Below are 13357 nucleotides of genomic sequence, written 5' to 3'. Positions count from 1 at the left end.
ACTGGGACCTTGAGTCTCACTGTCTCTGTGCTGCCTGACTAAAAATACGGCAGAAAAATAATTTCAAGTAAAAGAATATTCTTTCCATACGACCCGAAATTGTGTTCCAGAGATATACATACAAAAGCATTAGCTATTTTGATCTTGTAAGCTCCGCCCAACTTGAGCATTTGGGCCCAATGTTCAGGCAGTGTTTTGGACAACCGCATCCTCGGAGGACCCCAGCTTGCGGAAGGAGACGTGGACCTGATTTGGAAGAGACGCCGAGCCGGAAGTGGAGCTTCCTCACGGGTTTGCTGCGAGGTTTCGGTCTCGAACGGCGGCACCATGTAAGTGTTGGCTTTCCATACGCCCCATTCCGCGGTCCCGCTGCCCGACCTTAACCTTTCTCTCTCTCTTCCTCAGGTCGAAAGTTTCTTTTAAGATCACACTGACGTCGGACCCGCGGCTGCCATACAAAGTGTGAGTAGCTCGGCCCCGGTGGGGCGTGGAGGGGTTCTCGTGTCGGGGGGAAGACGACTCGAGCCTTCCCAGCGGCAGCCACCTCAGCGGTGCGCATTCCTCTCCTTTCCCCGAGGCCGCCCCATTCTCACCTAAACCGAGTTATCGTTTGTCAGCTTGCCAGGGTGCGAGGCTGTGCGGGTGTGTGTGATGGGAACGTTGTTGTTGGGTTTCCGAGCTCTCCGGAACTCGTTTCGGGGGTGGTGGAGCGGGGACACGTGTGGACCGGGCCCTGGTGGTTTGATGGGATCCTTCATGTAGTCTGGAGTCCGCTTATAACGGGACAGGCCTTTCACCGCATTGACCAGCTGTTTGGGGAGGTAAGGTGAGGCCTCCCAGCCCAGGTTCCAAAATGACCAGAATGTCAGGCCGTTGATTCCCGTTGGTGTGTCTCCCGCGATAGTTGGGCTTCACAGAGTAGAGCCCTTAACTCCCTCTTCTCATCATCTCTGATTTCTGCCTTTACACCGGGGTATTCTCATCAGTGCGTCAACTGGCTCTGGAAAAGAATGAGAAGGAGGGAGGGAGGAAGGAGTAAGGCAGCATCAGTAACTATGTAAGAGTGCCTGAAAGTGATACCAGTTCACTTAATACATATTGACTGAATGAATTTGCTGGCAGGCCTCTAGTTTAGAGTGTGTGTGTGTATTTGTATGTATAGTTTGTATATGGATATGTGTATATAAAATGTATATAACATGTATGATTTCAGTTAAGTGGCTCAGTCGTGTCCAACTCCTGGCGACCCCATGGACTACAGCTCGCCAGGCCCTCCTGTCCATCATCAACTCCCAGAGTTTACTCAAACTCATATCCAGTGTGTCGGTGATGCCATCCAACCATCTCATTCTCTGTCATCCCCTTCTCCTCCTGCCTTCAGTCTTTCCCAGCATCAGAATCTTTTCCAATGAGTCAGTTCTTCACAGCAGGTGGCCAAAGTATTGGAGTTTCGGCTTTTAACATCCGTCCTTCCAATGAATATTCAGGACTGATTTCGTTTAGGTTGGACTGGTTGGATCTCCTTGTAGTCCAAGAGACTCTCAAGAGTCTTCACCAACACCACAGTTCAAAAGCATCAATTCTTCAGTGCTCAACTTTCTTTATAGTCCACTCGCATATCTATACATGACTACTGGAAAAACCATAGCTTTGACTAGACAGACCTTTGTTGGCTAAGTGATGTCTCTGCTTTTTAATATGCTGGCTAAGTTGGTCATAACTTTTCTTCCAAGGAGTAAGCATCTTTTTAATTTCATGGCTGCAGTCACCATCTGCAGTGATTTTGAAGCCCCCAAAAATAAAGTCTGTCACCGTTTCCACGGTTTCCCAATCATTTGCCATGAAGTGATGGGACCAGATGCCATGATCTTAGTTTTCTAAATGTTGAGTTTTAAACCAACTTTTTCACTCTCCTCTTTCATCAAGAGGCTCTTTAGTTCTTCTTCGTTTCTGCCATAAGTGTGGTGTCATCTGTGTATCTGAGGTTATTGATATTTCTCCTGGCAATCTTGATTTCAGCTTTGCTTCACCCAGTTCCTCATGATGTACTCTGCATGTAAGTTAAATAAGCAGGATGACAATATACAGCCTTGATGTACTCCTTTCCCGACATGGAACCAGTGTGTGATTCCATGTCCAGTTCTGTTGTTTCCTGACCTGCATACAGATTTCTCAGGAGACAGGTCAGGTGGTGTGATATTCCCATCTTTTGAAGAATTTTCCACAGTTTGTTGGGATCCACACAAAGGCTTTGGCATAGTCACTAAAGCAGTAGTGAATGTTTTTCTGGAACTCTGTTGCTTTTTCAGTGATTCAGCGGATGTTGGCAGTTTGATCTTTGGTTCCTCTGCCTTTTCTAAATCTAGCTTGAACATCTGGAAATTCACAGTTCACATACTGTTGAACCCTGTCTTGGAGAATTTTGAGCATTACTTTGCTAGTGTGTGAGACGAGTGCAATTGTGTGGTGGTTTGAGCATTCTCTAGCATTGCCTTTCTTTGGGATTGGAATGAAATCTGACCTTTTCCAGTCCTGTGGCCAAAGTTTTCCAAATTTGCTGACATACTGAGTGCAGCACTTTCACAGCATCATCCTTTAGGTTTATGTGAGTAAAAGCAGCTCTGAGATTTGTTGGGAAAACATGCTTCAACTTTTTAAGGCCACTGTTCACTTGTCAGGCAGGTAAACATGTAGTGTAATAGAGAAGCATCCTTTTGAGTTGCTAACGGTTGCATTCTAGAAAGGATGTTGCAGTTGTAGATTCATTCTGGGGGAATGTCTCAGTTTTTATGGTTAGTTTTGTTTGTTGATTGACTCCTTGTTGATGCTGCTACTTGGTTACAGAAATGTTGAAATCAAACATTCTCTGTCATGTACAGGATGCATTAGAAACACCATAGACTCTTTCAGCTCAGATGGTAAAGAATCTGCCTGCAATGCGGGAGACCTGGGTTCCATCTCTGGGTTGGGAAGATCCCCTGGAGAAGGGAACGGCTACTTACTCCAGTATTCTTGCCTGGAGAATTCCAGGGACAGGGGAGCCTGGCGGGCTACAGTCCTTAGCGTCACATAGAGTCCAACAGGACTGAGCGACTTTCACTCTTGACTCTTGCAGTGTAATTCCAGTCTTTCCAGTCTTAACTCCCTGCCTCACCTCCCCAGCCCCCTCACTACCACCATCATTTAAAGTTTCAGCCATCCTAGTTGCATATTGACAGCATATCTTTTGAATTCTGCCTGCTCTGGCACACATTCTCTTCTGTGCTTGGAATGTAGTTTTGTGAATACCACTTCTGATAACATCCTTTAATCATTAAAATGGTGGAATTTGGAATTTCTGTGATGGTATAGAAAGTTCATGTCACCCTTCTCTTAAGTGTCCACTGGTCAAGTTATGCCATACTTCTGTTTACGTGAGACTTTATTTAAAAAAAAAAAATGACAGTAGTTTACTTTAAAAGTTCACCTCAGTATACAGGATGGTTCTCATCTTTTCAAAATACCAGTATAATGTAAGAGTAAGTGATGTGACTGGCAAACTCAAGGGTGTCAGATCTAGATAAAGTCTCTGGAATGAAAGTAACTCCCAATCCCTGTGCAGTTTTCTGTCAGAACATTCACTAAAATATGCTTTTATGTTTTATTGGATTTTCTTTGGATAGTCTTACCAATTTAATCTGTGGCGAGGAACTTTTGTTAATGAGTGTCAACATGGCATTTAATTATATGGTACAAGGACATTGCCTGTCTCTAGTCCAAAAGTGAATTGAAACCCCAAAGTTTTAGAAGTTCTCTACGGGCAAGAGTTTTAGGACAGCAATTCTCAGGTTCTGAACTGTAAGTAAACTATAGAAATACTTGCAAAGTACTATTCCTGGCTTTGTAAATTTTTACATTGCCAGTTTATTAGTTATTTTTTAAATAAATAGCTATTCTTTATATATAATTTTATTTTTCTCTTTTTATTCCATGTAAAAAAGGAAATGGAAGAAAAACATGTTCTATTTTCATTCTTTAGCAGTATTTTGGGGGAGTGGAATATGGCAGCCAAGAAATCTTATTCACCCTTACAAAGTCATTGTAATGTGCAATGTTAGATATAATGATTTTTGTATTCAGCAGTCAATCTGTAGACTGAGTGAGGAGGTGGTATATATACCTGAGAATGTTACATATAGTAGTTGGTATTAAATCATTAGAGAACAGTACAGTGGTGATAAATAGAGAAGTTTCAAAGAGAAATGTTAACTTTCTCTGCTTTGAAAGAGATTCTGTGTTTCTGTCTTTAATCACTGTAATTTGTTTTACATTAAGAATCTTACATAGCTTATTTTTTAACCTATTTCTCTACTTTCTTAAGGTATAATGTCAATTTTTTTTATGGTTAAGTTGAACAGTTGATACAGATTGTTTATCATTGATTTTGAATATACTTGCCACTATTCAAGTCAAAACCATACATCACTTCAAAATGTTACTTCAGATTGTGTTGCATGAGCTCTTTTTCATGTAGGTGGAAAATCACTTCGCATTTTGCTGTAGTAAACGTACTCATTTTTACCAACCTGGACTATTATTTTTGACTTGATGATTGAAAGTGCACAGAAAAGTCCATGAAAAGATGATGCTCCCCAGGTAACCTGTTCTTTAAATGAAAACGATCACATTCTTGCATAGGATGGACTGAAGGTGGCAAAGTGTACTTAAGATTGAGGAGAGATTCCACTTTTTGAAATCCATCTTTGAAAACAAGAAGCAACCTACATGCTAGACCTATTTGTATCAAAGTATTAAACATGTACAAATCCACACCTGTATAGGTTATGCATTTTCAAGTGGACCTGAGGGTACCATGTCAGCTATAAGGCTAATTATTGCTTTCTTTTTTAGAGTTAATGCACATAGTGTACAATCAGAACAGCCAACCTCAGACTCAAAAGACAGCTTTGCCAAGGTCTGCTATAATAGCTGAAATAAGTAACAAAGGACTTAAAAAATCAGCCTTTCAAAAAAATTCTTTTTTAATTCTTGCAGACTCAGTGTTCCCGAAAGTACACCTTTCACAGCTGTCTTAAAGTTTGCAGCAGAAGAAGTAAGTATAGAAATTGGAACAGCCTGTAGAGAATACAATTTTTGTCTCAAAATGTGTCTCAAAAATCTGCATGTGTCTTGACCTCCCACTTCCACTTAAGTTCACTGCTAGGTTTATGCTGTCAAAAGTTAAACCTTAAAAAAAACAAAAAAGTTAAACCTTACATAAAGGTAAAAGAAGAGTGAGAGTTGAGATCCACAGATACAAGAATGGGTTACACAAATTGACACATTTATTTAATGTAACTTAAATTATAAAGAGAATCCTTGTTGAAATTGAAAAGATAGTGACATGTCAATTTTTAAAAAACTTCACACTGTATGCTTGTATTATTACTAACTTTGATTCTGGAAGTATAATTTTATTATATACTTATCATGTTTTTCAACTTTTCTCTATAAGCATGTGGAGTGTCAGTAAAATTTATTGTTTTTGAAAATATGGGTTGCTGTTTTTAAGAAATAAAAATTTTCCAAAGATTTTCATCAGAGGCATCTATAAAGCAACTGTTTGTACTTGACAATTAGAAGAGAAGCTTGTGACTTGGGAGACTTAGCATTCCTCTTTTAACTGTGTCATTAATTATTTGTTTGACATGACAGTTTGTCTCTTCCTGAAATTTCTTAATCTGTAAAATGGAAATAATTAATGCTTATCATTCCTGCCCAGTTACATGATTTTGAGTAAAAATATATTAGCATTTATATTTAATGTTGTGGAATCTTTCAGTAAGAGTTGACTTGAGAAACCAAAAGTCCATGGATGTAAAACCCTAATATAATTCTCTTAATGAAAAATAAAATCCCCCAACATAGGTAGGACTGGAAATTAAATAATGAGTTATCAAAGCCTGAGAGGAACTTCTTAGCATCCTAAATTGTAAAACACAATGGGATCTGAAGTAAAAATAAATGAAAACTGAGGAACATAAAATGCACTTCACATATAGGAAAAAACTTGTCAGTACTGTAGAAAGAAGGGGTAGTTTCTGTATGTACATCACTAGTAAAGCTTCCCCCAATTTCAGTTAAACAGCATTGTTGCTGTAGGCTGAAAAAGGGAAAAATTGTGTCTGTAGTTGCTTTTGATTTTTATTGTCATGTAATAGGTTACCACTAAAGAAAATACATAACTTAAAATGGATATAACCAAGAAGAACAACTAGAAACTTTGTCATATTTAAGTTTTAGAAATCTGAGATTGCCTATAATTTAGGTGTTTTAAAAAGTATTAGAAAGTATTACAACCTCTATAAAAACTTAACTATTTTAAAATTTATTAAAGTATATTTTGAAGTTACTTTATGTAAAATTTTTAAAACATAAAGGACATTTACAATTAAGAATGTGCCATATGGACAGTAAAATTGTTGTTTTAGGTACGTAGGCCTGTAACAAGTAATTGTTCTCATGTGTAGTTAAGTTCTTATTTTAAAACTTGATTGTTCAATTCATAAATTAAAATGAGCTCTTAGCTTTTTCTCAACTATTGTGTGTGATTATTATAAATACTGAGAGCAGCATTTCCCAGGGAGAACGTTTTCCTCAGACCACTCGAACCACCAAAAAAAAATAACCAGTAAAAACTGAAATTGGGATCAGTGGTCCAGAAATCTGGGGCATTATTGACTATTTTTTTATTTTCCTGGAGTCAAATAAACTGTATTAGCAGCATACTAAAGGATTTTGAAAAGATTCCCAGTTTAACTTAGTGTTTTCCAAACTTACTTGATCACAAAACTCAGCTGTAATATTTGTAAAGCTAGTCTGTAGCATAGAAGGGCTTATTAAATTATTGGAAAAATGAATGAGCTATGAACACACTTTGACAAATGAGAGCATTAAGAGAACAATTCTACCTTTAAGCTACCAATAAGCTCCATACCACATTTCATTGACTCTTAAAGCACTTACATCTCTGGATAGACATGAGTGGAGGCTGTCTGTCATGGTTGACCATGTGGCAGTCACATAATTGTCCAGCTGACATCACCTGCACCCCTGCTTGTACTTAGAGATATTTCTTGGTGGCATAATGGGACTATTGCAATCCCATATTAAACACAAGAGAGCATTTGTTTGAATGGACTATTTCTACCAAGAAATTTTAGGACTATTCTAAGCAGTTACTTTGCTTTTATTTTCACTTGTGCCTGAGCGTTAAACATGACCAAAGTAAATCGTGTCTAAGTCTGAAAGATCAAACGTTGGGTTGTAGATTCATTGACAGTGTTTCTCCTTTTTTATGGTGCGTAAAATAAGATGCATTTTACAATCTATGGTGTCCTAAACACATAGATTGAAATGCAATTTTTAGAAAACAGGTGGCACTAGTGGTAAAGAACCTGCCTGCCAATGCAGGAGACACGGGTTCAGTCCCTGAGTCAGGAAGATTCTCCTGCAGAAGGAAATGGCAACCCAGTTCAGGGTTCTAGCCTGGGAAATCCCACGGACAGAGGAGCCCAGGCAGTACAGTCCATGGGGCTGCAAAGAGTCGCACACAACTGAAGTGACTTGGCACAGCACATCATTCTTTAAAGATAAAGCAGATTGTAATCCTTTCTTTGATGATGTTGCTGCTGCTGCTGCTAAGTCACTTCAGCTGTGTCTGACTCTGTGCAACCCCATTGACGGCAGCCCACCAGGCTCCCCTGTCCTTGGGATTCTCAGGCAAGAATACTGGAATGGGTGCCATTTCCTTCTCCAATGCATGAAAGTGAAGTTGCTCAGTCTTGTCCAACTCCTAGTGACCCCATGGACTGCAGCCTACCAGTCTCCTCCGTCCATGGGATTTTCCAGGCCAAAGGACTGGAGTTGGTGATGTTACTTATCCTGAAAGATAAATTACATTTAAAATTATGGAATTGATTATATGTACCCTATCATTGCTAAGTATCTTTTATAATTAGCATTTTATATGCTTATATGTATTTTTTCTTTTCTTCCTTTTTAGTTTAAAGTTCCTGCAGCAACAAGTGCAATTATTACCAATGGTAAGAATTCATCTTAAACCTGTTTATTACACAAACAGAGCTATTAGCTGTTGAAAGAAACCAAATTAGTTAAAATTGACTTAAAATACAAGAATCCTAAACCTTATATCAACATAAATGATGTACATAATTGTAAACACCAAGTCAGAGTTATTGTTCATAATTTTGTCTTCAGTTTTTTCTGTGCTTTTATTATGTAGTACAGTACTTTATGGGCTTTCCTGGTGGCTCAGATGCTGAAGAATCTGCCTGCAGTGCAGGGGACCTGGGTTCATCTCTGGGTCAGGAAGATTCCCTGGAGATGGGCATGAACCCATTCCAGTATTCCTGCCTGGAGAATCTCATGTAAAGAGGAGCCTTGCAGGCCACAGTCCATGGGGTTGCCAAGAGTCAGGCATGACCAAGCAGCTAAGCACAGCACATTATAATATCACATGTCCTTATGCCAAATTATTGCTGAAAATAACTTGTCATTTAACAAAGTGTTTTCTATTGTATCATAAATGGTTTTAGAATATAGAAAGCTAAGCAGGAATGTACCTTTGCTGTCCCTTGCTGTTGCTTTCCTGATAGAAAACAATTCTTACAGGCTTGCAATAATGAGGATTTCATCCAGTTAGATAATATAAATTAAATTCTGACTATCGTTGGATACTACAAATAATTAATGGAACCAGCCCAAAGAGAAAATACTGAAATAAGATGAGGAACAAACATGGCAGGAAAGGCTTAACTATTGAGAATACAAAGTCATAGTCCCAGGTTCTGGTGAGTAGTTCACATATAGTTAAGAAGGACTAAGAGAAGGTGGTTTTAAAGAGCAGTAAGTAGTGTGATTTAGTTTAGATAATGATGGAATTTCTCATTCTGAAACATTGTCCGTGCTGCCACATTGAAATGTGTCTGTATTTGGAAGAAAGCTATCCTTCCTTTTCTGGAAAGTTTTAGATTCATAAATGAATAACTATTGGGAGAGTGCTTTGTCAACTTTTATCAAGTGTCAGTGGAACTTACATCACTCTGGCTCTTCAGCCTTAAGATTTGATGCCTCAGAGCAATGTTAAATGATGACTGACATACTTAAGGTATTTTGACTTTATTTTTCACTGGATGTGGCAAAACAGTGTGAAAAACTGTGCTTTGTCAAACTTACTGGGATCGTTTCACTGATAGACATTGTCAGGTCCAGCAATATGTGTAAAGGCATAATAGTGAGAGTGCAGTAGATAACCTACCTGCCAGATTGTCATTCGTGTTCTTGGTATAACTGTTTGGCTTATGCCTGTATACACAGCAGCATTACTTTGGCACGTTTCTTCTTGTTACTGGTAAAGCCTTTTAGCTTCAGAAATAACTTAGGTCATTTTACAACTTATTTTCTAGATGGAATAGGAATAAACCCTGCACAGACTGCTGGTGAGTATCCGCAATCCTTGGCGGTGTAGTGAGGCTGTCTACATCAATTGATACTGAATATGTAATTCATTCTAATTAGACTTGATCGGATTTTACCAAGATAATGGCTGATTTTCAGGGATTATGCGGCAGTCTTTACCTAAGTGTGTGAATAATTTGTTACATTCTGTGTATCAGTTACATGCTTTTGGCTACAAGAAAGAAAATCTGACTAATGAGCATTAAAGTTTTTTAACTAATACATGTAACAAAAAATTTGAAAGTAGATTGCTCTAATGGGAATAAATGTTCTGTAATAACTATCTCATTAGATAGTTGTGAGGTTGTGCATGTAAGTGCTTAGAAGTTTGCATTATTCATAATAAACATTCAGTAAGTACTGACTATTATTATTTTGAAGAAGTACAGTCATTTAAATTTCATGGGACTTAGCCCGCACTGCGAGTTTCAAGCTGTTAACATTATGTAGTGCTATATATTGATACCCTAACAAGCAGGAAGGGTAAAAGTAGTCTTAAACTTTTTAAACAGCAGTTATGTATTTGTTTGAGATGTACCTTCCTTAGCTTATAGTTCGGTTAAAATATTTTTAAATTAAGCATGATTTAATATAAATGCAGTCTTGAGACGTAGTTATTTTTAACTGTTATTTTTTAAATACGTCTACAAAATTATATTGTCCTCGTAAGGCCTGGGATTGAAATGTAATGTAGCCATATAACAAATAAAGAAGGATTTAAAATGATAATTTCTTTTTACATAAGTCAATTGTTCTAAGTGTATAATTTATTAAATCAAAAAGGCTATTTTTTGAAAATTGTGAGGTATTTTTTGTGTAGATACTTTTAAACTTGGGTTTAAAGATTTGCGTTTTCTTACTCTATAAATGTCCAGTAGTTTATATTAATTTGAATTCCTTCTTACTCTGACATGTTGCCTGTTGGATTCCCCTTTAAAGTTGAATTGTGGGCATCATAAAGTGTGAAGAAAATCTCGGTAGGCAGCCCAGACCCAAAATAGGTTAGGATTGCTAAACTTTTGTCACTTGTGGTAATTTACACTTATTTTTCCTGCTCCCAAGTATTTTATTATATATTAAAGCAAATATTGATGATTGTGTTTGGTGGTATTTCTTTGGGTAGTGTCCTTCCTTTTTTTTATTTTTGTGGGTAGTATTCTTATTTCAAATTTTCAGACATTTGTTGGGTTGTGAGGATGTGAAAGGAGTAAGAACAAGACATAAGAAGCCTCGACTTTGGTTATGAGGATGTGAGAAGCATAAGAGCACGAGTTCAGGAGCCTAGACTTGGGTTCTGATATTTTTGAGCTTTGCTCCTACTTGACACTCCTTTGTTTCTTCTGCATATTAATTGTTGAATTGCTAAGGATAGCATGTCATTTTTTAAATACCTAACATTTTGTTCTGTCTGTTTGTGTAGGAAATGTTTTTCTAAAGCACGGTTCAGAACTGCGAATAATTCCTAGAGATCGTGTTGGACATTGTTAATATCCGCTGCTTGGAACATAAAACCCCCTTCCAGAGTAAATATTGGTAATGTTATTATTGTAAAATTGGAATCAGGCATTTGAAATCCTATGAAAACACCAGTAATTGATGACATAATGAAAGGTGACTGTCTGTCCGTGCTTGTTCACACTTCACGTGAGGAGAGAACGCATCCAGGCCTAGGGCACCATGACCACAGAGGATCAGTCTTTCATTGCTGCCTCGCTGCACACACAGGTAGTTCATCAGGGGTGAATGGATCAACCATCTGTGTCTTATAACCTGAGGGTGCTTCTGGTCATTCTTTCTGAGAACATCTGGAAAATTAAAATTTACTGAAGCTTCCTTCTTGTCCCTGAGTTAAAAATGTAAAAAAGATTATGGATTCACACATGACGGTTGGCTTGTTAGCATCTGACTCACAGACACAAACATAGTTGATTTCCTCCTTATATATCATTTATGATAAAGGATCATATCAATGAATAACTGTCTTATCATTTAGCTTGTTTTAAAGTTTTAGACTTCTTGAGTTCTTATAAATTTTAATTTGACATCAAAGCGCCCAAAATTGCATTTTCAATCTAGCCCTTATGGGTAAAACTGGTTGGTATCCCACACCAAAGAGTTTTAGAGATGATCTTGCAGACTCCAGTACTTGTAATGATGAGAATTAAGAATAAGTAGAAGCATCAGTTGCTGAACTATGCATTCCTTTATTGATCTCTTTTAAAACAACCTTTAAAATAGGAATCCTCAAGAAACCATCATCTTCTTGAGGATAATCGTAAATAGCCTTCAGGGAGACAGTGTAAAGAAGAACATCTGAAAGTTCACAACAGCGCTCATAGAAATGCTAATTTAAATTCTGGTTGGTTATACATAATGAAGACCCAACATTTAAGGAAGCATTAAGATTATAGTTGTGGGGTGAATAAGAAGCTAGGAAAGGAAAATGGGGAAGCCCAGATGACCAGGCTTCTAGCAAGAAGGAAAGAAACAAAAGGGAAGGCAAGCAGAAACTTGTAACAGGAGTGTCACAGAAAAGGCCAAACTGGTTAGACAAAACTGCAGAGGCTATGGAGAGAACTGAAGGGAAAACAGAACACTTGACAGTGTTATGAGGAGCCAAAGATGATCAGAGAAAGCACAGCATAGGCATTGTCAGCATACGGTTTTCAGAATTCCCCTTAAAGAAAGATATACATAGGGAAGATTATGTTTGCCCTTAGTGAGGGCATCAGTATCTATGCATATCTTGAAAGGAGAAGGCTCATAGTGATTGAGAACCAGCACTTGACTTGCTGTATTCTAGATGCTGCGGTCTCTGGAGGCAGGCCTGGTTGGTTGATATCTGTTCTGCACTTTGCAGGCCTGGAAATGTAAGCTTCAAGATACAGGTGTTGAATTATTCATGAATAAAGTGTTTCTAAAACCAGTTTTTATTGAAATGTGCATAGGCCCTAGGTTCATTGGGGAAAAATAATTATGCAACAGACTCAGTATCGGAAAGATGATATTGGTTAAGACTAAGACATGGTTCAGATATTTGATATGACTAGAAGTCTTCTGAATTGTAAAGGGCAAAAAATTTTGTGCTGAGGTAGAAAAGTATGTTTCTAATGTTTGTGGAATTTTTTATTTTTATAAGCAAACTTATTTTCTGATGCCTAAAGACTCCTGGTCTTTAACAAAATTAAACCTCCATTAATGAGAAATTTTCTGACTTTTGGGTCTTATTTAGATTTTCCCTCATTCTGTTTCTAGCACAGAATTCTGCCTGATTTGTCACACAGATAGGTTTTATGATGTCTCATAAATTATTTAATATTTTTGTTTTGGTTGGAAAATTTTATTGCAGTAAGGTCTTAAAAATATTTTCTTGTATAGAACTAGACATGTTATTAAATATGATCTGTGACAACTTTGCACAAAATGTTTCACAGTGGTGTATTTAAAGTGCTTTATTGGTCCATGATTCATATCTTGTGAAAATACATTTTCTTACACCATAAACCATATTGTCTACTCTTATTTTATTATTGAAGTGCTTACTTAGCACACCTGTTGAGGCAGTATATAACAAATGTAGCCCAAAAAAGGGATAGGGGACAAAGATGATTATTGGCTATAGGTCTTACAAATGAATGTATTCTTCCAAACACCAGTTCATTTTCAGATGAAACTGAAAGTGTAGTTAAGTGTCTATATAAATGTTTGGGCTGGTAGATCCTAAACCTGTGTGATTATCAAAATGACTTAGAAAATTATGAATACAGACTTACAGATACTACCCCTAAAGTTCTTACTCTTTAAATGTGGGATGATGTGCAAGCATTTCTGTATATAA

General features: G+C 37.6%; 1 protein-coding gene across 1 annotated transcript; it reads left to right on the top strand.

Moving 5' to 3' along the window:
* Positions 1-235: 235 nt before the first annotated feature.
* On the top strand, positions 236-13023 carry UFM1 (ubiquitin fold modifier 1). The gene is made up of 6 exons (XM_043892220.1): positions 236-329; positions 406-462; positions 5035-5092; positions 8045-8084; positions 9468-9500; positions 10940-13023. Coding segments are annotated over exons 1-6 (258 nt in total). The 5' UTR covers positions 236-327; the 3' UTR covers positions 11008-13023.
* Positions 13024-13357: the final 334 nt, after the last annotated feature.

Source organism: Cervus elaphus, chromosome 30 (genome assembly GCF_910594005.1).
Source record: "Cervus elaphus chromosome 30, mCerEla1.1, whole genome shotgun sequence".
In the NCBI taxonomy this organism is placed as follows: Eukaryota; Metazoa; Chordata; class Mammalia; order Artiodactyla; family Cervidae; genus Cervus; species Cervus elaphus.
The sequence above is the reverse complement of the archived record's forward strand: the minus strand, read 5'-3'. Positions and strand labels throughout refer to the sequence as shown.

Coding starts and splice junctions, on each gene's coding strand:
- UFM1 (XM_043892220.1), top strand. Junction 463..5,034: donor CCGCGGCTGCCATACAAAGT/GTGAGTAGCTCG, acceptor TAATTCTTGCAG/ACTCAGTGTTCCCGAAAGTA. Junction 9,501..10,939: donor AAACCCTGCACAGACTGCTG/GTGAGTATCCGC, acceptor CTGTTTGTGTAG/GAAATGTTTTTCTAAAGCAC.